Here is a 26691-nt window from a genome sequence, read left to right on the forward strand (position 1 = left end):
CAAGACACAATGAGAAGACTAAACCTAAGTATAATAGGTATAGAAGAGAGAAAAGACTCCCAACTTAAAGGGACAGTAAATATCTTCAACAAAAAAAAAAAAAAAAAAAAAAAGAAGAAGAAGAATGGAAACTTCCAGGTTTTAAACACTTCCATTAAGAAACCTGTAAACAAACAAAGAAAGAAACATCAGATGGCTGCAAAGACACAACTGTCCTGTTGTAGGGAGCTGCTTGTCAGTTAACTGTCGTTAACTGTCGTTAACTGTTAACAAGTCCTTATTTGGGTGGAGCCTGTTGAGTCTTGTGCAAAAAATCAACAAAACCAGGAGCTGGTTCTTTGAGAAAATCAACAAAATAGATAAACCCTTAGCCAGACTGACCAAAGGGCACAGAGAAAGTATCCAAATTAACAAACTTAGAAATGAAAAGGGAGATATAACAACGGAAACTGAGGAAATCCAAAAAATCATCAGATCCTACTACAAGAGCCTGTACTCAACACAACTGGAGAATCTGGAGGAAATGGACAATTTCCTTGACAGATACCAAATACCAAAATTAAATCAGGACCAACTAGACCATCTAAGCAGTCCCATAATGCCTAAAGAAATAGAAGGAGTCATAGAAAGTCTTCCAACCAAAAAAAGCACAGGACCAGATGGTTTCAGTGCAGAATTCTATCAGACCTTCAAAGAAGAGTTATCACCAATACTCTTCAAACTATTCCACAAAATAGAAAGAGAAGGAACACTACCCAATTCCTTTTACGAAGCCACAATTACGCTGATACCAAAGCCACACAAAGATTCAACAAAGAAAGAGAACTTCAGAACAATTTCCCTTATGAACATCGATGCAAAAATACTCAATAAAATTCTTGCCAACCGAATCCAAGAACACATCAAAACGATCATCCACCATGATCAAGTAGGCTTTATCCCGGGAATGCAGGGTTGGTTCAATATACGGAAATCCATCAATGCAATCCACTACATAAACAAACTCAAAGAACAAAACCACATGGTCATTTCATTGGATGCTGAAAAAGCATTTGACAAAATTCAGCATCCTTTCATGCTTAAAGTCTTGGAGAGAACAGGAATTCAAGGCCCATACCTAAACATAGTAAAAGCAATATACAGCAAACCGGTAGCCAGCATCAAACTAAATGGAGAGAAACTTGAAGCAATCCCACTGAAATCAGGGACTAGACAGGGCTGCCCCCTTTCTCCTTATCGTTTCAATATTGTACTTGAGGTACTAGCTCAGGCGATTCGACAACATAAGGAGGTCAAAGGGATACAAATTGGAAAGGAAGAAGTCAAACTATCATTATTTGCAGACGACATTCATTGCCCAGACTCCTTTTCTAGCTACTGCAGGTGTGGCCTTTAGATGCCAAATCTTTTAAGTTCAGCTCCATTTTAGAGAACCTGACCTATGTTTGAACACAGGTAAAGTAACTGGCTGGTACCTAATATTAGTTTCCACATTGCCCCACAGCAAAACTCTGTCTCGAGGCTAATCCCCAACAAGACCAGCATTTCTGGGTTACACCTTCGAAAAGACCTCCATCTCCAGGTCATTCCCCCAACAAACACACCCCCCCAGGTTACAAGTCAACCCCTTGCCTAACCTTCACCAATTCAGAGGAGAACAGAAATTAAGTTTATAACTCCCAGCACCAGGCAACTTATTAAAGGCCACAAAAGCTTTCCAATTGATGTTTACACATGGACTCCCTGCTTACACCTTTCTATAAAGCCTTGCCCTGATGGACATATGGGGTTAGCCGCCCAATACACACACAAACTGTCCTGAGTGAATGTGGTGTGAGGCAGGGATGAATGCAAGCTAGCTGGAGTAAATACCCTGCTGTGAGTTGCATCAATTAGCTCCTGTCTGTGTTTTGGAGATCACTAACACCTCCCTGGCACTGCAGACAAAGGAGTGCAAAGATTAATTATGGATTTAACCAGGATCAAAAAGCTGGCCCCAAACCCTGCATGTGTGAGTGAGAAGCCATCAGTTAGCATCTTCTGTCAGTTTTACACACTGGATAATGTACACCAGGAAGATAGCCATGGAGCAATTGCAGAAACGAAGCCAAGCTCAAGAAAGTCAGCTCAGAGAGCAGAGCTTTGATGTCCTGTACAGTGCTGTCCTGGAAAAGCCTCTTCACAAGGAAAGAAATGCAGCTCCAGTTGAGATTCTGGCAGAGAGCAGTTTTGTAGACCTCCAGAGGTGGGCAGCGAGGCCGTTAGGCAGCTGATTCTGTACAAGTGCAGAGCCTAAAGGGTGCCTTTGTCAAAGACAGCTTTACCATGTATTCAACAATGGAAAGAAAGCGGATGAATTTTCAGCATTTAGAAACAACAGGGTGCAAAGATTGTTGTAACTCAACAGACCCCCCAGGGATTGAGCTCAGGTGCACAACCCCTCAGCACACAGTTTGATGAAAGATTGATGCAAGAGCATGAGGTTTATTTTTCCATGTACTTGGGGTCACTCAGGCTTGCAGGGAGAGTTCCCCCTGAGCACAGAAAGCAGACATCCACATACCCACTGTAGCTCAGGGAAGCCTGGAGCTCAGCTATTCCAGGAGATCCCTGCCTGCCTTCTGTGCAGACACAGAGACTAGAAGATGGAAATGTTATGTTTATTCATCTCAAAGGCAAGACATAAAATGTGAGACAGACAAAGCGGCTGTGGAGTGAGCAGGTGGAGAGGAGAGTCTGTGTCCTGAAGCTTCATCTCTACACTTAGCTGTTCCCCCTAACCATCTCTCTGCTGGGAATACAGGGTTAGCAACTATTCAGGACATCAACAAAAGAAAGTACACTTAACAGGATTTCCAAGCAGAACGAGGTGACATGCACCTTTAATCTCAGAACCAGGGAGGCAGAGACTGGAAGATATTTGATTAGTGGTCACTCTGGTCTACAAAGCAATTTTCAGAACAGCCATGGTTACACAGAGAGATACACTCTGTAGACTCTATTCTGTGTTGTCAACTTGCTTACATCTTGAATTATTCAAAATGAAAAACTTAAGGATACACCTTCAAGGGATTTGTTGTTTAATTTGTAGAAGGTTATCAGGGTCTTTGAAGTAGGAACACTCCAGTTAAAGGCAGATCCCTTTGAGCTTGAAAGGCACAGAGCTTTAATCTGGATATGGAGCAAGATAGCCACTTAACTGTGTCATTGTGATTGTTATTGTTTCTATGACCCATGGTTTGTCTGCAATACCACTGGTTGTATAGGAACACACTTTGTAGACCTGGCTATTCACAGAGATCCACCTTCATGATTCAGCCCGATAGTGCTTGGATTAAAGACATTAGTCACCACTCCCAGCAGAAGCCACTCACCTTTAATCCAGAGATTGAATCTGGAACACACACCTTTAATTTGGGCCACACCTTTGTCTTGAGGCCTATATAAAAAAATAGAGGAAGCAAGTTTTCACATTGCCTACTTGCTCTCTGCTAGCTAGCAAGTCTCATTACTTAGCTGGCATTAGAGCTTATTTGGCTGTGATTCCATTTTCTACTGAAGATCAGGTGAGATATCAAGTTTCGGGGACTGAGATCTTCTGGATGCTTGGACCTTGCATCCTATCCACCTCTTGTGGAATAAGGCAGCCTGCATCCTGTAATTCAATCTAATATATCCCCCTATCAGGAAAGAGAGAGTGAGTGAGAGATCATTTTATGTGATTTTTTTCTTTTGAAAGAAGGCACCCCAAATAGACTTGCTGGGCCATGAGCACTTTCCCCATTGCCTATCTAGCCATTTGCCTATAATGTTTAACTCTAGACAATTGTGTGATGTTGAAAGATATTTCCTATCCCTTCACATTGATGTGGTGAGGGGCTAGTGATTAGAAGGCAGAGAGGGAGAGGAACTAGGGAGAGAAACACAGGGAGATGCATGCAGGATCCATGAGTGCAAGAGGGTAGAGATACAGGGTGCCTAGGTGGAATCAGAGGTAAATATATCTAAAAGTTAGACTATTGGGATAGAACATTTGCTATCATAGATGGCTTTGTTATTACCTTATTGACATCTTGAAATTTTTAAAAATATATTTAAATCTAATTGGCAAATTAATTAATTAAGTGCTGAGAGTCTGTTCTTCTGGGCAATTTGAGGCACCTTGGTTGGGGAACCAACAGAACTGGTGTCCCACAGGTAGTGTGACATGTGTGAAATGTGGGTCCCCTGCATATGGCAGAGAGAGAACTCAGCTGAGATGCTGAGAAAGCTAGTTGGAAGAGATTGCCTCAGAGGCAAAAGTGAGATCACCTCTGAAGGTGGAGCAGCTGTGGAGACCTGGTAAGTATCAGGTGAGGCAAGAAGTGGCCTGGACTGCTCTAGAATGTCCGAGGCAGTGACCAGATTCTTGATAGCCTGGCTTGACCCTAACAAAGGGTTAGATTGCTACCCCTTCCAAGGACTTCACTGAGTGGGCTGGTTGTCTCTCCTGTAGTTATGGTGGGTGAGGAATGTATTGGCTCATTTTTTTTTATTAAATATCATTACAACATCCAGAGAGATAGCATCTTATATTGATCAGCTTCACTCCTTTGTCTTTTGTTTTGTTTTATTCTTTGAGGATAGGCATTCCTGTATAGCCCTGGCTGTCATGAAAGTAGGTCTGACTACCAGGCTGGCCTTGAGATCAGAGATTCACATGCTTCTGATTCTGTTGTTCCAGATGTGCTTCTTTCCCTTAGGCTCTGGGATGACAGGATTTTGCCCTCAGACTGAGCAGAATCTTGCCTACTTAGGGAATGCAAACTGATGCTAGGATTGTGGGTTTAATCCCCAGTTTCTGACAGGGTCATGTTTAGGAGAAGTCATGGAGTATAGAGTAAAATCCAATAACTAGAGTCTTCTCTGAACCAGAAGGTCAAGGACTTGGCCACTGAGTTCCATAGATAAAGCCAAGGAGATGATGCAGTCCTCCCTCAGTTTTGACAAAGATACATCAGATTCTGAAGAACATTCCCTGCCAAGTGCACCTGTATTGCCAGCCCTGAGTACAAGAGTTTCCACGCCTGAGGCACGTTGTTTCTGTGGAGAGTCAAGCCACTGCTCTGAGAATGGCTGGTTTGCAGACTGGGATCTATTCTCCTTTTGTGTATTTGAGAGCTTGGACTACCTGAGATACTACCAAAGATTGAATTGTGCCATGAAGTAGAGCATGGAGGTCTTCCAGAGTGTGGCTTCAGGAGATGTGGATGACAACAACAACCCAGACAAAGGTATAGAGGAGCCAGATCAATCCTCACCAAGCTTGTTGAGGGAGAAAGGGCTGGCACTTGAGACCTGTGATGGTGGAGACTGCCCTGACCAGGATTCTGCTTCTGACAGTCCCAGGAACCTAGGATGCTGGGCATGACTTCAAAGGGCTTTTGGTCAGAAGAAGTGAACAAGCCACCCAGAAATCTGTTTGAAGATCAGGAGCCCTGATGTATGCTAAGAGTTGTAATTAGGAGATTTTCTGTCAGCTCCTCTATTATAGCAATGGCCCAAACAAGGCAATTTTGTCTTTGCAGTCATCTGGTGTTTGTTTGCTTGTTTATTTACAGCATTTTTAAAAAGTGTTAAAGAGCTAGAAATTTGTGTTCTTTTGAAATGACCCAAGGGAAAAGATGGAGGGTAGAGTGGACCCAGATGAGGATATTCTATTCTTTCCTACCTTTGCTTACAGGAGTAACTGGTGGTTTGTTTTAAAAAAAAAAAGTCCTTAGGAGACTTTGACATCCTGGTTTTCATGTGTGCTGGGACACAAAAGAATCAGCACACAGGTAGTAACCTGGAGCACTTTGGGAAAACTCTCTGCTTAATCAACATGGTTGAGGAGTGATTTACCCAGAGGCTTCCTTTACAAATTTATCTAGGGACCACCTGCAACTTCCATTTTACCCTTCTTCCTTCTGTGTACAATAGACTAGCCCTCTACTCAGATTTACTTTGCCTTGTTTCTCTAGTATGGAGATTAGAGGCCTGTGCCCCCACTTCTGCAAAGGAGAATGCTTCTGTTTTCTGCAATTTCCTCTGGAAATTTCAACATCACGCGTGAACAGACCTGCAAAAACAGGACTGGCTAAGTTGGAAGCTTAGGGCAGTGCTGGCCCTGACACAGAAAACCCAGCTCCCTGGCCTTGAGAGAGTGTCTATCTTTTATGTGCTTGCTCTCTTTGAAGAGGTTTGTGTTTTACAAGTCTGACTTCTGCTTTTGGTCTTCCTTAAATTTTAATCCCTCAGTAGGCTAAGCCATGTACCAGGCTAAAGAATGATTGCACAGCTCTCAGTGTCAAGAGAACAATTAAGTATCATTTCTTAATGTTGGCTCTCTGAACATCATTTCTCAGGAATTTTATGTAGTAAGTAAAATAAACACGGCACAGAAATATTGACCAGCATGTTTTCCTTTGAATATTCAATATTTTCTGTAATTCACATCACCTAGAACTTTCAACAGAAGTGTGAAGACTGAGAAAATACATCTTGAATTCACTAAGAAAATGACTCATCCCTTGGCACCACGCTGTTCTGTCAGCATTTAAGAGCACACCCTGGGATTGAATCAAGTCCTATTATAGCGTGCTGGGCATATTCTGATTTGGCTGACAAAATGAAAGCACCAAGATACAAACTCACGGACGCTGTTGGAAATAATTTCAGCTTGCACAAGCCAACAGCCAAGAAGAACTTGGTTGTGTGGAAAATTCGCAGTTAATAGAGTCCTGAGCTTCCAAAGACATGCACTGACCATTAGCATTCCTCTCTGGAGGAAGAGCAGCCCCACAGCGACCCCTGTTGTGAAGAAGTGGCAGCACCTGGACCTCAGAGTCAGAGCTGTGGATCTATGGATCATTTCAGCTACTGGTTTCTTGGTCCCTATTACAGCTGTGGCCTCTACAGGTGTAGACAAGGTGACAGGGGGACTAATTATGGACCTGCCCTGCCAGGATTCCAAGACTCTCCTAAAACTCGGGGTGTATGAATGAGTCAACCTGGGTCATCCTGTGATTTCCGTGTCTGTCAAGTGTACTCTTTGACCATGGCCCCAAGGCAACAGGGAAACTACAGCTAGATGAAATGACCAGCTGAGGCAGAATACTAGTTGAGCACTTGTCTGTGCCATCTGGAAAATCTTAGGAAAACAGAAAGGAAAGCAACTACAAGGAGATTTGTGTTTACACAGTTTATTACATTGCGTGAGAGGGGGACAGTGTGGGAAGTCTTGGCACACTTGTAGGGCTTAAGGTGTCATTTACCTATGGTAGACACAATAAAGTCCGCTTTTTGAAATGTCAGAAGGCTGAGCTGTCAGGAAAAAAATATCTCTGCACCTGCAATGGATCTCCATCCTCGAACCTGGGCACCATGTGTTTTGGCCAGCCTTTAGGAGCACAAGTTCCAGAACCAGAGCTCCTGCGGAATTCTACCTCTGCCTGCCTGTCACAATCCAATCCTGTCAGCACAGCGAATGTTCAGAGGAACAAAAACACATATGAGGTGTAAAATCACCTTCGAAAAATAACTCAGGCCTGCTGACAGCCTACCTGATCTTGGCTTGGGGGACAAGTCATAACTACTAGAGAAGGGAATCCAAGGTGTGAGCACTGAGATAATCACCACCTGAGCGCAGTGCCTCAGCGCCCTCTGTGGTGAAGAAGTCGCTGGGCTGCAGCTCTGTAGAAGAACTGAGGATCTGCAAAAGGAGACTTGAAAAAAAACATGAAAGAATTCTTAATTATCTGGAATTTTAGAGGAATAATCTCAAGCAAGAGATTACAGCAGTGATGCATTTGAAATTAATTATTGACTTACTAAACAAATAAAGATAGAATGGATTAGGTAGTATTCATTCTATTTCTATCATGGTTTCTTAGCTGGTCCCCACAACAAATTTCTTTGTATGGAAACAAACAGAGTATCAATTTCATCCACATGAAAAGGAACTTTTCATTTCGAGAGGTGATAACACCATTACATTCCACAATGTTGTAAAAGATGATATAATAAGGACCAACATTGATCCCTCTCTGGTTAATGACTGTGAGTCCATTTATATTACCAAAGAATGTCTTAAATATCCCAACATTGCTGCATTATAAGACAAAGGCTTTTGAAGCCAACTATAAGAAGTTCTTGGAGGTCCTTAAATGGCTAAATCACTTACAGAATTCCAGGAAATCACAAACAATTGGAGGGAATCAATAAATACCTCAAAGACACCCAGGAAAACAGAAACAAAAAAGTGGATGAAACCAATAAATTCTATAAATAAAGAAATCATAAACCAAGTGTTGAAGTAAACAAACTATTAGAGACCAAGAAATATAAAAAAAAAATGAAGCAAACACAAACTGAGTGAATACTGGAAATAAAAATTTAGGAGTGCTCATTGGAACTAGAGGCAAGGTTCAGTGAGAGAATACAGAGATGGAAGACAAATCTCAAGCATTGAAAATAAAATAGAAGGGATGGACGCATCAGGAAATAAATGTTGTATCTAATACTTCCTGACATAATATCCACAAAATCCAGGACATTGTGTAAGATCAAAGCATTAGAAGACTAGCAATAGAGGAAGAACACTAGATCAAAGTCTCAGAAAGTATTGACAACAAAATCATACAAGAAAAATTTCCTAACCTAAAGAGTGAGGTACCTAACAAAGTACAAGAATCATCAAAACACCACACAGAATGGACCATAAAATGAAGTCTCTTCCCTGAATAATAATCAAAACATACAAGACAAAGAACAAATACTAAATGATACAATGGTATAAAAGCCAAAAAAACAAATATAAAGGAAGATCTGTTGAAATCACAGATGACTTCTCATTGGAGTCTGTTAATGCCAAAAGGGCTTGCACACACGTGTTGCAGAATGTACACATGCCCAGATTATTATATGTAGAAAATATTTAATTACCACAAATGAAAAATAAGATAGTCTATGATAAAGTTAAATTTGAACAATATCTGTCTACAAATACAGACCTTCACAAAGTAATCGAAGAAGAATCTAACCCAAAGAAGTTAATGATACACAGGTAGTCAAAAGTCTCGTGTTATCTACAAAAGAAGGGAAAGCACAAACACACACACACACACACACACCTACACAAAACCACACACACTCACACCAATACCAAAACACCCTGCAGTATGAAGAAGAAGAAGAAGAAGAAGAAGAAGAAGAAGAAGAAGAAGAAGAAGAAGAAGAAGAAGAAGAGAAGAAGAAGAAGAGAAGAAGAAGAAGAAGAAGAAGAAGAAGAAGAAGAAGAAGAAGAAGAAGAAGAAGAAGAAGAAGAAGAAGAAGAACAACAACAACAACAACAACAACAACAACAACAAATTCCAGGAGTTAAGTATCCCTGTTCATGAACCACTCCAATATCCATAATCTCAGTGCACCAATGAAAAGACACAGGCTAACAGAATGGATATTAACACAAACCTATCCTTCTATTGCTTACACGAATTAAAGCTCAACAGCAACAATGGGCATTGCTTCAAGATAAAGGTGAGTAAATATGTATTCTAATCAAATGGACAAAGAACCAAGCTGGTGTAGCCATTTTAAAAATTAGCAAAATAGATTTTGAACAAAGTAGAATCAAAATAATTCAAGTAGACTACATATTCCTCAAAGGAATAAATATTACTATAGATGCCATCATATTTTTTTTTAATATTTGCCTTAAATACATGGTCACCAACCTATGTAAAAGAAACATTTTAAGGCCAAAATGATGTATTAAACCTTATACACTTAGAATCATTGATTTCAATACCCCTCTCTTACCAAGGGACACATTCTCCAGACCAAAACTAAACAGAGAAATATTCCAGCTAACTGAGAGCAAGGACATGAATCCAGCTGATATTTTGAAAACATTGTACTGAAATATAAGATAATATACCTTCTGTTCACCACCTCACAAAACTTACTCATAAACTGACCACATATTCAGACACATTGAAAGTCTTTATACATACAAGGAAATTGAAACAACACCATGTGTCTCATCAAACCACTAAGAATTACAGCTGCATAGCAACAAAACAAGAGAGAACACAAGGTTTACAAACTCATGGGAACTGCACACCACACAACTGAATGAAAAATAGGTTAAAGCAGAAATAGAGGAAGAAATAAGAGATTTTCAGGAATTCAATGAATATGAATATGCAACATGCACAATCCTATTTAAAACAAAGAAAAATGAAAGTGGTGCTTAGAAGAAAGTTCATTGCACAAATGCCTACATTAAAAAATAGGAGAACTCACACCTATTGTCAATTTAAGAGCAAAAATTTAAGTCTAGAACAGAAAATAGTGAATGAACTATTATAAAAGGTAGTAGACATCAAGAAATTATCCAACTGGGGGGAGGCTGAAATCAATAAAATAGAGAAGAAAACAAGGAAACAATGAAACATGGAGTTGATCCTTTGAACATTTTATAAGAAAAGACAGGCAATCCCTTATTGACAGATAGAGAATATCAAAATTACTGAAATCTAAAATAAAAATGGAGAAAAAATAAAAGACAATAAAGAAATTCAGAGAATGATAAAAACCTAGACTTGAAAAAAAATATATCTTCCACTGAGTTGGATATTCTAAAAGTAATGAGCAATTTCCTGGATAGGATCCACTTACGATAATTAAATCAAACTATGACAAACAATTTTTAAAAAGATATATTTCTTTATTTATCTATTTATCTATCTATCTATTTATTTATTTAATGTATATGAGTACACTATCACAGACTTCAGACACACCAGAAGAGGGCATTAAATCCAATTATGGATGGTTTCTAGTGATCATGTGTTATCTGGGCATATAACACAATACCTTTGGAAGAGCAGTCAGTACTCTTATCCACTGAACTATCTCTCCAGCCCTAAGATAAACAACTTAGACGCAAACATCTAGAAAAAGAGAAGGCACTACAAATCTACCACCAAAAAGAACCCCAGACCGTGAGTTTCAGGGTAGAATTCTACCAGACTTCCAAAGAAGAGTTAATGAGAATACTCCTTAAAGTATTTAACAATATAAACACAGAACAAACATTAACTGGTTTATTTTGATAACCCATGGTTGCTCAAGTAGCCAGTCAAAAAAGACTAAGCAACAAAAGAGAATTACAGAGCAATTTTCTTTAAATCCACAAATGCAAAAATACTTAATAAAACAAAACAAATAAAAAAGCAATCTTTACACATTACCTAGGTCAAATATTGGCAATTTCTGGAACACATGTTCTTTGCCACTAAGAAAACACTACCCAGAAGATTTAACCTCAGAAATGCTGATTTCTTCGTCATCACCTCTAATTACTTAGCTGTAGCTTGCTTGTATCTATTGTTCCATTCGTTCCTTCTATTCTTACAACTAAGACAAAGCCACATGGACAAAGCTTCTGAGTTCTGCTACTTCCTGAGGCTGGAATATGGATGGCCCCTTCTATTACATTATCATCAGCTTTTTTCCCCCAAAACTTCACTGCCTAAGCTTGGGTGTCTTGAAACTTGCTCAGAAATCTAACTTGACCTCAGAGATCTGTATGGCTCTGTCTCATGAATGTTGGAATAAAAAGCATGTAACAAAATGCCTGAACCTAAGCTTTTCCTTTTAGAACTTAAATTGAAAACACAGAATAGCAATCAAACCCATCCCTTTTCACTTTGACACAAATTTGTATCAACATATGTCGACATGAAAACGATAACCAGGTAATAATAATTCCTAACATGACACATTTCTCTTTCATACAACTGCAAATCTGTAAGATTAGATGGATGGAATCAGGCCCTAATATAACCATTTCTTTAGTATCTTTGAATATCCTTGATTACAAGATTTACCATCATTCAACTTCCTGGTGATGCTTTGCTTTTTAAACCTTAAATTTTGTATTACTGCGTTGGGAGATTGCTATGCTTGATCAAAACAGTCAGGCCAAATTCTATGCAGGGATTTTTGAGACTTCCTTTGTCAATGCAATCAATGTAAACCTCTTTACCATAACCTCAAGAAGACTGTTCAGACAAGGGTAATAGGCAGCAACATTCTTTACCAAAAAATCCTAAGAAAGAGATAAAGGTAATCATGAGGAAATACTGGACCTAAAGAAGACCAAAGCCAGCAGAACTATCTCCAACTCTGCATCTCCATGTCTGATGTCAAAGTGTTCTTCAGGTCTCCAACTCCTTTCTGCTTTGTTCACTGAAGCATAGTTATTTCTCTTTGACTGGTTTTATTCAATCCCTGACCAGGTATCATACAGTTCTAACATCTCAAAAACTTGGGGTCTCTAAGATAACGTCAATTTCACAGCTCCTTGTTTCAGTATCCTGGATCCACACATGATCTTCTCTGCTCCTCCACTGGTTCACTTTTCCAGCTCTGCCCTCTGTATCACTTTAAGCTCTGGTTGACTCCATTCTCCTGCTCCTGCTGTTCTCACTGTTCATCCCATGGTACTTACATCTTCAAGATGCTGGGTTCTTCTGCTAGAACTAGTCCTGACCCACAGCCTCCCTTATGCTTGCTCAATGGTGCCAAGCCTCAGCTGTTCTGCATGACAACTTCATGAACTCAAATTTAATACCACCTGGATTATTCTTACACATGACAAAGCCCAGTTGCACCATTATGTCCAACCTTGGTGAGCTCTAGAACACACCTTTTCTGTCACTCTGAAAATACCAGTCAGTTTTCACCACAGTGATGCTGATTTCTTCTTCATCACCTCTAATTACTAGCTAGCCAGCATCAATTGTCTCTGTATTATTACCATTTAAGACCGAGCTGCTGAGTTCTGCTGCTTACTGGGGCTGGAACACAGCTCCTTCTGTTACTTTATCAGCAGCTTTTAATATTTCAAATATATCACTGCCTAATCTTGGCTTTCCTGGAACTTGCTTAGAGATCTACCTTGATCTCAAAGATCTGCATGACTCTGTCTCGTGAATGGTGGGTTAAAAAGCATGTAACACCATGACATGAACTAAGCCTTTCTGTTTATATTTTAAATTAGAACCCAGAATCCAAATCTATCTCTTGGCAATTTGACACATAATTGTGTCTTCATATGTCTACATCAAAACAGTAACCAGGTAATAAAAATTCCTAACATGATACAGTTCTCTTTCATACAACTGCAAATCCATATGTTTAGCTGAATGCAATCTTTTCCTAATGTAACCATTCCTTTAATGCCATTGAATGTCCTTGATCAGAAGATTAAACGTCATTCAACTTCCTGATGATGCCTTGTATTTTGAACCTTTCTTTTTTTATTTTTCCTTTCTTAGTTTCTATGCTTGTTAAAAATTTTCATGCCAAATTCTATGCGGTGATTTTCGTGACTTATTTTGTCAATACAATTAATGTAAACATCTTTACCTTAACCTCAAGGAAACTCTTCAGACGAGGATAGCAAACTTCTTTGCAAAAGCATAAAAAAAAAATCTCCAGAGTGGAAATAATCCCAAGCACCCATGTCTATCATATCCTACTCTGATACCCTCCTAATTCCCACTTAATTCATGATCATATTCATTATGTTTCTCTCCAGCACACAGAATTTGGAGACCTATCCCTGGTGAAAACACTTTACCACATTGATTACATTAATAAGTTTTCTGTCTGGTGTGTGTTCTTTTATGACACTGGAGATGACTGGGTCTGGTAAAGGCTCTACCATATTGATTACATTCATAAGTTTTCTCTCCAGTATGTGTTGCTTTATGTATTTGGATATCACTGGGTCTTGCAAAGGCTTTACCACATTGATTACATTCATAAGGTTTCTCTCCAGTATGTGTTCTTTTATGAATTTGGAGATGACTGCGCTGTGCAAAGGCTTTACCACATTGATTGCATTCATAAGGTTTCTCTCCAGTATGTGTTCTTTCATGAATTTGGAGATTACTGTGCTGTGCAAAGGCTTTTCCACATTGATTACATTCATAAGGTTTCTCTCCTGTGTGTGTTCTTTTATGTATTTGGAGATGACTGTGATATGCAAAGACTTTACCACATTGATTACATTCATAATGTTTCTCTCCAGTATGTGTTACTTTATGATATTGGAAAGTACTGTGACATTCAAAGGCTTTCCCACATTGATTGCATACATATGGATTCTCTCCCGTATGTGTTTTTTTAATGAATTTGGAGATACCTGTGCTGTGCAAAGGCTTTACCACATTGATTGCACTCATAAGGTTTCTCTCCCGTGTGTGTTCTTTTATGTTTTTGGAGATAACTGTGATATGCAAAGACTTTACCACATTGATTACATTCATGAGGTTTCTCTCCAGTATGTGTTCTTTTATGATATTGAAAATTACTGCGCTGTGCAAAGGCTTTACCACATTGATCGCATTCATATGGTTTCTCTCCCGTATGTGTCATTTTATGTCTTTGGAGATTACTGGGTCTTGCAAAGGCTTTACCACATTGATTACATTCATGAAGTTTCTCTCCAGTATGTGTTGTTTTATGATATTGGAGATTTCTGCATCTTGTAAAGGCTTTACCACATATATTACACTCATAGGGTTTCACTCCAGTATATCTTCTTACATGCCTGCAATGATAATTAGCACATGTGAAAACTTTACGGCATTCATTACTCTGATCAATCATGTAATCAATATGAATTATGTTTACAATTTGTCTAACGGTATAAAAAAGCATCAGATCTTAAGGATTTAGCACTTTATATGTTCATGGTGTTCTCACTCATCATGAGTTGTTCAAGACACCCGTGAAGTTTATTACATGGCTCATATTTATAGTACCCTCTTTTTATATGATGTATTTCAGTTATCTGAAGAAAGTTATTAAAACTCTGATCTTTATAACACTGATTGTATTCATATTTTTCCTCTACTGTGAATTACAACACTTTTGACTGGGAACCAGGACCCAAAGAAAAATTTCCAAATTCCTAGTGCCCATAAAGGTTTTCTACACTTTCAGTTTAGGGATATTCCCTGTAAAACTAAAAAAATGAGTAATTGCAAATGTCTTTCATATTCCAAATTACTTTCAAAGGCAGAATACTACATCTTCTTGTTTCAGAACAAATATTTTATGTTTCTTTTTTCAATATTCCAATGCTCACATAATTATTATCCATTATGACACATGATATACCAAATAAAAAGAGTCATAAGTGAAAGATTTACACATAACATTCAAACTGTTTAAATTTTTATTTCTTATAACATGTGCAATATGGACTAATGTTTCTCCACAACAGCATTCTTGATTCTCATAAAATGCCCTCTCACCAAACTTAACCATATTACTACAAGAATATGAGTATCACCAAATATTCTGTGGACGATTTTCTTATTAAAATGTTTTGGATATAAATTTATCACTATTCAATGTGCAGTTTCTAAATACTATGAGACACTACCGATTGGCAGGTCCACAGCATAGCTCTAAAGAAGCTACTTATGAAATGGATACACAAATCAGGTATCGGACCTTGAGGTACATGATTTTGTAAAAATATTATAGTCATAGTTACAGTTAAAGGACTGTTATTTTACACTCTTGCTTTTTGCTGGAGATTCCATAAGATATTAAAATTTCCTCAGAGACAAATTTGTATCAGTTTGCACATAAAAATTACCTTTCATGTCTTCTAATACTTTGAAAATGTTCTTCAAGATGATGGCTTTCCCAATTATAGCCTAAAATACAGTACCAGAAATGAATGATATACTATTGGAAATTAGGAAAAAAAATCAAGGTACTATGAATTTTCACTGCACAATGAAAGTTACAGTGAAAATTTAGTGAAACTGAATTATTCAGCTCAATCTTCACTATTCACAATTAAAATGATAGATCATCAATAACCAATAAACATTTGTTTCCTTTAGAAAAAATAACAGTCTTACCTATAGCATTGAGGTTCAGGTAGGTTTCCAACATCACATCTTTGTAGAGATTCTTCTGGGAAGGATCCAGCAAATTCCATTCTTCCTGAGTGAAGTTCACATGCACATCATCAAAAGTCACTGCATCCTAAATATCCCATACATGTACAACATCAATGTAAAGAAAACACATGTTTTCTCGAAAACATATTCATATAATTTTGGCACTCCACTTATATTTTGACTCAGAATTTACAATCACTGTGCCATTTTAGAAGGAGCTTGAATTATAAAATTCATGTGTGTTGCTTTTGAACAATTTGAATAACATACAGCCCTGACAGGGAAATTCCAATTGAGAGGGAAATGCACAGGAAACATCCACAATACTGATCAGACATCTGAAAAATTGTGTGAACAATTACTAACTACAAGTCTGATGGGTAAACTGGGTGTATTTGCACATGTCCTTAGTCATAGAGATACAGGCAGGTATATGTCATAGAGCTGGATGCAGGCATGGCCTATGTAATATGTTCTATGAGACCAGAAGTTATATATTAAGACCCTTAATCGCTACAAAAATCAACCAAGGAAACAAAAATGATAGAGAACTCACAGTTCTTTACTAAAAGTTCTCACCAAGAACTATACATTCACTTCAGATCCGTACTCATCTTGTACAAGCATGAAGTGCAACAGTTTAAACTATAACATTAATAAAATTTTATTAAAAGGCAATGCATGCTTAAACAGTTACAAATGAACAGATGAAACTATAATAATATAAATTTTGATCATAAATAAGCAATGTAAGGCAGGAGAAAGAGCTCAGCAGTGGAAAGCTCTAGCTGGCCTTCCACATTGTGTTTGTCAATTTCTCAGATACACATGGGGACTATCAACTACTAATTACTTCAAGATCAAGAATTCTGAGACCATGTTATGACAAGTGTAAAGAAGAAACATATGATATACATATTCCTATACATAGGCAAAATATTATTTATTCAAACATTTCAGAACAGTCACAAGTGTGCAGAAGAACATCACACACCTGGAATCCAAGGACCCTGAATACTCCAGTAGTATTGATGTAATGAACACATAGCAACTTGAGAAATAAAATATAACCTATATATTTGGCCAAATTTCAAAGTGAAACATGAGGATTAAAAGTTGCACAAAAATATATACTTATTGTGCAAAAACATGTCAGCTGGCTTATGTGGTCCCTATGTCGACTATGAGGACAGGAAGGATTTCACAGAGAGAATTTGTGTTGAAAAACAAAAACGAAGGAATAAAATTAAATAATTAAGCCCCCAGGCTTGCAAAATAACTTAGCATTAATTGCAAATAGGGCTAAAGCATCTTATGTGATTCAGGGACAGAGTTTAAATATTGACTGTATGGGAGCATGAGAAGAAAGCTGAAGGATCAGTTTCAACTACAGCACAGTAGACACACAGAACAAAATGTTTCCCGCCTAATAGAAAGTCAGGAACACACCTAGAGCACAGAATGATTGAAGGCCCAATGAAAACTCATCCAACTGGAGAAACACCTTATGGGCAATCTCCAATCCTTAACATTATTATGGATACAATGTTATGCTCCCAGACAGGAGACTTTTATAAGTGTCCAATGAGGGGCTTTACCCAGCAGCTGACTGAAATAGATGCAGAGAACCAAAGTGAACAAGGGATGAACCTTGTAGATGCTTAAGGAAGAGTTGGGGAAGGATTGAAGGCTCTGAAATGGTAAGAACTCCACAGTTAGTCTAACAGACTCAATGAACTTTTAACCTTGGGGACATTGACAGAGTCATCACCCAAATAGCAGACACAGGCTGGCCTAAGGTCCCTGGCACATAAGTAGCAGAAGTCCAGGTTAGTCTCCATGAGGGTCCTCCAACAACTGGAACAGGCGGTGTCCCTAAAGATGCTGCCTATCTTTGGTATCTGTTCTTTTAACTGGACTCCAATGTCTGGCCTCAGTGGGAGAGGATGCACGTAACCCAGCAGACAATTGAAGTCCCACATTGTGAGGATACCCAGGGGATCCAAGAACTGCATTCTGACCATGGATGCTATAGGCTTATGTTTATCCTGTGATGAAAATGCATTTCATCACAGTCTACAGTGATCCTAATAGTCTGCTGGAGCTCCTACACGGTTCAAATTCTAAAGTGTCTTCTGACACTCAAGGCAATATCTAGAAAGTTGAATCTTTTAAAATCAGAAAACACGTCCTATCTTTCCAATATAAAATGGTACAGAATAACCCTTTCCTCTTCCAGTAGACAGGAGTGTACACTCCTTTTCAACCACATGCCATGCCTGCCAGGAGAAAAGTTAGGCTTTCCATAAGATTCACCACACTATTTATTATCCCACATGCAATTTGCACAGCTCTACCTAACACTGTACAAAAACCAGAGACAACATAATCTCTCTCCTGACTAAGTCTCCTGGGGGATTGTTAAGATCATAATTTCCTGCCTGAGACTTCTACCATCTTTCAACATGAGCAAGCATTCCCTCTTGAACATAGCCACCAAACAGGTCAGCAAAATGGGAAAAACACAGTCAACATTCTCTGAAAATACAGACAGCAAACAATACCTTGGGAATAAAATTACCACCTAAACAAGACAAACACAGAGACAAGTATCTTGATATATCACCACAAACCCAGATACTTAGATATCAGCATAGGAATATAATTAGCATAAGCCAGGAAAATATGTCAACAAGAAATCCAAGGTGTCCTGTCACAGCAGGTCCTCAAAAATTAAAACGTGCAAGAGTTCTGACACAAAAGAAGTTGTTTTGTGGAAAGGAGAGGAGTGAGAACCTGGGGAAGGGATAGGGGTGCACAAGAGGACCTGTGGACTGGAACACATATAGGGAGCAGAGAGCCTGGGATGAGAGTAGAGAAAGACTATAGCGGGGGCTTGTGTAGAGAACAGAAACAGGGAACAAATATAGAGAGCAGCTGAAGCTAGTGCTCCATGTATATAAAGCACACCTGACAACAGCAGCAGCTGATGGAGGCAGGTAATGACTCAAGCAGGTGCTCAGTGCCTGAGCAGGCCATTGAAATTGCCTGCACGTTGACAACTACAGAGGCAAGGCTCACACACACCGAACAAGAAAGAAAGATAAATAGAATAAATGGACTTATTGGTCAAGAAAAGAATTTGTGTATAAAATTTTACTGGCACTAAATAATGAGGAACACCGCAATGTATCAAAAGCAAAGACTTCAATTGACTGTAATAAAAAAATATCAGCTCAAAGGTCAAGAAAATAGTTTTAATGAAATCTTACATGAATAATTTCTAAACTAAAGATAAAGATTCCTATTAAGGTACATGAAGCATCCAAAATACCAAATAGAGTGAAACAAAAAAAGTTCCCTTGCCACAAAATATCCAAAACACTATACATGTAAAGAAATATGAAAACTGCAATGAAAAATGAAACAAAAACAAATCATAGGTTAAAATAGACCTATTAGTTTCATACCTGCCCTCTCAATATGTAGTGTAAAACACAAAATGTTTTGGACATATCCTTCAGAATCAAGAAAAGCATCCATGATGCTTCTACAAGCAAACCAATGGTACAAATGATTTGGGAAGATCCAGCTTTGATAGTAATGATATTCAGAGGTCACCATCTTATTTAGCAAGTAAGAAGCATCACTAGAAACCGCACAGGTAGTCACATCTAGCTGATGTTTCCCATCCAACCACTGATAGGAGCCTGTACCTCAGCACCCTCTGATCAGCCACCTGTTCCTCCCCATTGTGGGAAGATATACTGTGCTTACCATGTTCAGATTTCAGGGCTTCCCCGAGGTCCCCTCACAGCACAACACAGAACAGCAGAGCTCAGATCAGGAAACAGTGAACTATCCTGGTCTGCAAAGCCACAGGGAACTTGAAGAAACGTACCCGGAAGATCCCACCACTTTCTTTGAATGGCAGGTCTGGCTTGCGTTCTAGATTGGCCAGTAAGCCTTACCACTCCTTACAGTTAAATTGTGCCTCTAGTGCAGGGTGAAAATTTTAACAGATTTTAGGAGTGGGTTGCACTCTCTTAGCATTTGTGCCCTGCCTTGCAAGAGGACTTTCACACCAAGCAGCCCTATGGAAAGGACCCCATTATTCTACCTCAGGTTATTCAGCTGCCTGCTACTCTCCTTGTTAGCAATGACCCTGCACTTGACAGGACCTAAATTCAGACCTTCCTTGAGCTTTCCTCAGAGCACTTGCCTTCCCCTTCCTGTAATCAAGGTTAATAAGTTGCATAGCCCATTCCTCAGGTGCACTGAAGATATCAATCTGACTCACAAGGGGAAGGGTGCCCAAGCTATTAACTTTAAGTAGTGACTTTAGGAAACGAGAGTTTCCTTTTCTGGATTCATGCATGGGCCATGTGTCTTCATCATAGCTTTAGTAAATAAAACCAAATGGTACAAGATAAAATGTTCTCCATCATTATTCTTCATGGACTCACAGAGGCAATAAGATCCCTCTTGCACAAAACATTAGACCTATAAGTTATTCATTTTATGTTAATGTTTTATTTGGTTCTTATTCTGATAGCATCCTCCTCACTTATTTAGTGGCTTCTCAAAAGATCCTAAAAGTTTATACATACATATACTTCCGAAACAAGCATACTAACAAAGAAAGTGAAGTCTCTGATATTCATAAAACCCAACAGATAATCATGGGATAAACTGCTAAGGACCAGACAGACTTCAACTAAGAAACAATATTTGTGGTACCCTATTCTAGTTCTCACTGTCAGTTATTTATGCAGCTAATTTTCTTCTGACATAAAATGGCCTTCAGGGCTGGGCAGTGGAGGCACATGCCTTTAATCTCAACACTTGGGAGTCAGAGGCAGACTGATTTCTGAGTTCAAGGCCAGTCTGGTCTACAAAATGAGGACTACACAGAGAAATCCTGTCTCGAAAAACAAAAAACAAAAACAACAAGAACAACAAAAAAGACCTTCAGTATTCTTCTGTTATAGATATGTCTGGTTTTCTTTCTGTCCAAACTAAAAATATGTTTACTAAATATTTCTATGTGAAGTTTTCATATGACAATCAAAATAATGAAAAAATAATTTCAGATGAGTAATAAACACAAAATCATGGCTTAATGAAATTTGTCTTTTTTGTTTTGGTTTGGTTTGGTTTGGTTTGGTTTTTTTTGTATTGTTTTGTTTTGTTTTTTGTTTTTTTAGAGACAGGGTTTCTTTGTATAGCCCTGGCTGTCATGGAACTCACTCTGCAGACCAGGGTGGACTTGAACTCAAAAATCTGCCTGCCTCTGCCTCCCAGAGTGCTGGGATTACAGGCATGCGCCACCACCGCCCATCGGAAATTTGTCTTTTATTACTTATGTATACAATATGCACATAGGATCGTGGTTTGTTATTCAAATCATTTTCTTAATACCAAATAGATTAAAAGTAGAGTAAACTTGTTAACTTGGACTAAGTTAATCTTATTCATAATAAATAAAACATAAAAATTGATATGAATAGACAAAAATATAATTTAAACAATAAATCTCCACAGGTAACATAATTATGAAATGATAATATGTGGCTGAATCTTTATTTGGAATAGGTAACAAATTTAACATTTAAATTTTAATGTCTACTTTTAAGGACATGATATATGTAAACATGCAGATCTGGTCACTGTGATATCATTTTGAACTCTATCCTAATTCTAGTATGCAACATGGTCTCTATCCCTAAGTGTTCCAAGAGTATTGATCTCCTAGAGCAGGAGATGTTATTCATATTGGACATTGCCTTCACTCAATATAAGAATAAAATATCTGTGCTTTTGAAAATTAAATGCACATATGTAAATGTGTATGTAGACATAAATACTTTAGTAATCTAAACAATATTTATATCCTAAAAGGTCTCATTAAAAATCAATAAATATACTAAGATAGAAAGATCAACACAGGACTTGTGTTTTATTGTGTAAAATAAACAACAACCATTTTCATAGCCTCAGTTCTCTAGAATTAAAATAACCACAGTAGGCCTTTTAAAATGTTATTAAAACTCTACGAAATGAGAGGACATGGGTGGCTAGTATTTGTACAATTTGTAAGAGTAATAGTAATAACTAGTTAGGTAATGTGAATTTGTCTAAAGACATCCTGAATAAATATTTTTATGTACAAATTGCAGCATACATACAGTCTCATAAGAAACACTTTGTCAGGGCTGAAGAGATCACTCAGTGGTTAAGAGCACTGGCTGCTCTTCCAGAGGTTCTGAGTTCAATTTCCACCAACCGCACGGTGGATCACTACCATCTGTCATGGGATCCTATGTCCTTCCCTGCTGTGTCTGAGGACAGGGACAATATGCTCACATACATGAAATAAATAAATAAATCTTTTTAAAAAACTAAGCATATTTTTCAATATTCTGTAGGGAAAACGAATAATTTTACATTTATCCTTTGATGACTAGGATAATTTTAAAATGTGTATCATTGAGAACTTAGAAAGAGGGAATACAAATTGTTTATTCCCCATACCTGAATAAATATTCTCACAATACATTGTGGATTTATTTAATAAACCTGTTGTGTTTTTTGGCATTAACAATTATAAAATGCTAGAATAATCTAAAGATGGAAATGGTTTTAATAAACAAGGACTTATATATAGACTACAATGTAAATTTTCAAAATGAGAATATTTTGCACAAAACCTTTGGAAGTTCAAAAGAAATAATTGGGGTATTTAAGGCACTGAGATAATAAGACGTATGGGAAGTACATATGGGATTAAATTCTCTGTCCTCATATAAACATTTATGACAAACTGGCTGTAATTTGAGTTTAAGTCTAACCTGTGTCCAGTCTACATTGAGGAGAGTGAAAAATACAGGCTTGATTCCTTCATATCTGCCAAGGACAGTTACACTCAGTCCAAGCAGAGACACCTCAGGAATCAGCCACAGGATCAGTGATTGTCAGTTTGCAACAGATTTGTCACATCTCATCTAGGATATCAATGTAGATTAGGCTCAGCAGATGACAGATACATTTTTGTTTGTATGTTTGTTTTTGTTTTTGTTTTTTTTTGATGTTTTGTTTTTCAAGACAGGTTTTTATATGTATATCCCTGACTATCCTGAAACTCAGTCTGAAGACCAGGCTGGCCTTGAAATCAGATATCCACCTGCCTCTGCCTCTCAAGTGCTGGGATTACATGTGTGACATATGCAGTTGAGAAGACCCTCCTGGTTTTGAATGTGGGTAAGAGAATGGTGGACGTCTGGGTAGGCAATGGTAGGAGGAACTTTACTACCAGCTGCAGTAGATAGAGCCTGCCTCAGGGTCCACCTGCACCTGGTGGAGAGTGCATCTCTGCAAGGCTAAGCATGGAGAGTGTCCCTAGAAAGAATGAGATTCCTGAGACTGACAGTGAATCAGAGTCAAGGTGTAGGACAGGAGACCTTGAGGGTCTCCAGACCCAGCCACGCCCATGCACACTGTGCTGATGCCCCTCCTACATCTAGATCCCACCCATGCCTAAGCCACACCCACCAGCTCAGCACATAGTAATGATATGCTAATGCTTGTAAATGAATGCTAAAATGTGCAGATTTATTAAAATGCAAGTGGGTCAGGCCCCACCGACCTGGCCACGCCCTCAGAGGCTGGGACATAGCTCCCAAGCCAGGACACGCATCTCAGATGTTCAGTGATTTCCCAGAAAACAAGAATCTACTTAGCTGGGTGGTGGTGGTGCATGCTTGTAATCCCAGCATTCTGGGATGCAGAGGCAGGTGGATTTCTGAGTTCGAGGCCAGCCTGGTCTACAGAGTGAGTTCCAGGACAGCCAGAGCTACACAGAGAAACCCTGTCTCGGGAAAAAAAAAGAAAGAAACAGAAATAAAAAGAATCTACTGTCATCTGATCTCCATGTGAGTGGCGGTGCCAGGACTTGGCCAGAAGCTAAAACATCTGGTTTTCCATTCCTCAATGAGATGTCAAATTTTTTAACTTCAGAATCCTTTATATAGAACAGGACCTAAGCACGAACTCAAGTAAACACCAAGCCTGGGAATTGAAGCACCATCTCCCTTTCTTCTGCCCAGCATTAGGCTTTAGGCAACTTTATTAAGCAATCTTGGAAGGCAGTTAAGAAATGATGCAATTAAATTCCCAATATAACTGTAAAATATACCATGCTTTATGGCTAAGTGTCCAGAGTCTATGATCTTGTATTAAGGCACATAAAATGTTATTTTTAATTTTTCTCTACAGCTGAACATTTTAAATCTAGAAAATAATAGTCCTTTTAGATAGGGCCACATCATGAAATCCGAATTTCCTGTTTTGATTGAACTAGTGTAACTACAGTAATTTGGTTTAACACAAGTTCAGATTTTTTTAATCCAGATTCTTGATAACCTAGTGTGGAGATCCATGAATGGTCAGTTAGTACATTTATTGATAATCTAAAATTGATTACCTCTCAACTCCTTGCTAATACCAATCACAGTCAAACCAGGGACGCTTTTACCTTCCCTTTCCACCATTTTTGTACTGTGAGTTAGAAATTGATTCTTAGAAATTTATGGTCTTAGAAATTGATTCTTGCACAGGAACCTCTACATTTTAAGCCCCAAGAAAAGCCAGAGAGGTTGGAGATACCCATTTAGTGTTTTATTTTTGCTTTTCACTGAACACCCAAGGATCTGGAAGAGTTACACGACACATGTTCCAGCACTGAGCAGCAGAGAAATGATGGGATGCTGAAAGCAGTTCTCAATTATCTAAAAAGAGAAAGCCTCAGCTACAGGCAACATTTCGATGTACAGAAATAAGTAATCAATAGGACTTGAAAAAACATGAAGGAATTCTTAATGATCTGTAATTGTAGGGGAATAAAGTCAAACAAGAGATTAGACCAGTGATGCATTGGAAATCAATAATTGACTTTTTAAACAAATAAAGATAGAATGACTTAGGTAGTATTCATTCTGCTTCTATTATGGTTCCTTAGGTGGGCCCCAAAACAAATTCAATTATATGGAAACAAACTATAGTATATCAAGTTCATCCATATGAAACTGTGCTTTTCACTTCGAAAAGTGATTACAGCATTCAATTTCATGATATTCACACTCATTGGATTCTGTTAATGCCAAAAAGGCTTGTACACATGTGCTGCAGAAACTTCAGATGCCCATATATTTGTATATAGAAAAAATTAATCAACACAAATGGAAAAATAAGATAGTACATCACAAAGTAAAAATTTGTACAATATCTGTCTACAAATACATTAGATGATTTATTTTGTGAACCTATTGTTTCTCAACTATACAGTTAAAAAAAGACTAAGCAACAAGAGAGAATTACAGGCCAATATTGCAAAAACACAAATGCAAAAAATAAACATAATAAAATATAAAAACAAATAAAATAAAATGAAATAAAATAGAACATTCATCAAAATGTCATTCACCATGATTAATGAGGTGATTAAAGAGATGCAATGATGCTTCAAAATAATGTGCTTAAAGTGTAAAGATTAAATCAGTGAACATCTCATTAGGTGATTAAAATTCTCTGACAATATCCAACTCCACTTTATGGAAAAAATCCTGGAGTAAATAAGGACACAAGGATATACCTAAATATGCTATCATCACAATACAGCAAGCCTATAGCCAACATTAAAATAAATGGGGATATATTCTAGTCAATTCCACTAATTCACAAATTGACAACGTGGTTATATATATATAATGATATATATAACTTTGAATATATTATTTGAATATATTAATATATTTTGAATATATTATAAATTTGAATATATTTGATATATATAACTTATGAATATATATATTCATAAGCATTATGAATTAGAAAGGAGTAAGTAAAATTACATTTATTTGAAGATGATATTGTCATATGTATAAGTGAACAAAAATTTTCCAAAGGCAATTCCTGAGTGATAAACACTTTCAGAAAAGTTGTTGCATACATGACTAACTAAAAAATACAAACAAAAATCAAATGCTAAGCTTCTCAGTGTATTTTTGTGGTCCTGATTAATGAGTAGAATGTTGACTACAAAAAATTCTTGTCAGTTGAAGTGCCCTTGTGTTTGATTTGTGTTAGAACTCAGGGATGCCATAACATAAAGACTTTACCACACTGCTAACATTCACAAAATTTCTCTCCAGTAGGAATAGTTTCATAATGATGATGATTATAGACGTTTGGCAAGGCTTCATTATACTAAATCCATTCATAAGTATTTTCTCTAGCATGTATTCTTTCTTGAACACGAACACAAAGTAATTATCCAAAGACATGACCGCATTGCACACACTGACAATGTTTCTGTCTTAGCATTTCCACTGCTATAAAAAGACATCATGAGCAACACCACTCCTATAAAAGCAACCATTTAATTGGGGCTGGCTTACACTTTCAGAGGTTTAATCCATTTTCATGATAGCAGGAAGAATGGGAGGCACGGAGTCAGACATGATGCTGGAGAAGAAGCTGAGAGGTCTGCATCTTTATCCAAAGGCAGCTAGGAAGAGACTGTCTTCGAGGGAGCTAATAAGGTGACTCTTCAGCACTGGTAGGAATTTCAAAGCACAACCACAAAGTGATGCACCTCCTCCAACAAGGCCACAAC

The 26691-nt window shown here is 37.9% G+C and overlaps 1 protein-coding gene and 1 pseudogene across 1 annotated transcript; one reads left to right on the plus strand and one right to left on the minus strand.

Annotated features, from left to right (window-relative positions):
• The first annotated feature begins 2084 nt into the window (after positions 1-2084).
• LOC127667419 (uncharacterized) lies at positions 2085-5440 on the plus strand (annotated as a pseudogene).
• A 2175-nt stretch (positions 5441-7615) lies between these two features.
• LOC127667420 (zinc finger protein 431-like) lies at positions 7616-26359 on the minus strand. Its single transcript, XM_052160391.1, has 3 exons — positions 26195-26359; positions 13842-14135; positions 7616-7732 (listed from the first exon to the last, which is right to left on the minus strand). Exons 1-3 carry the CDS (start codon positions 26357-26359, stop codon positions 7616-7618), a joined length of 576 nt encoding a protein of 191 aa, XP_052016351.1.
• Positions 26360-26691: the final 332 nt, after the last annotated feature.

This window comes from Apodemus sylvaticus, chromosome 17, assembly GCF_947179515.1.
Source record: "Apodemus sylvaticus chromosome 17, mApoSyl1.1, whole genome shotgun sequence".
Classification (NCBI taxonomy): Eukaryota; Metazoa; Chordata; class Mammalia; order Rodentia; family Muridae; genus Apodemus; species Apodemus sylvaticus.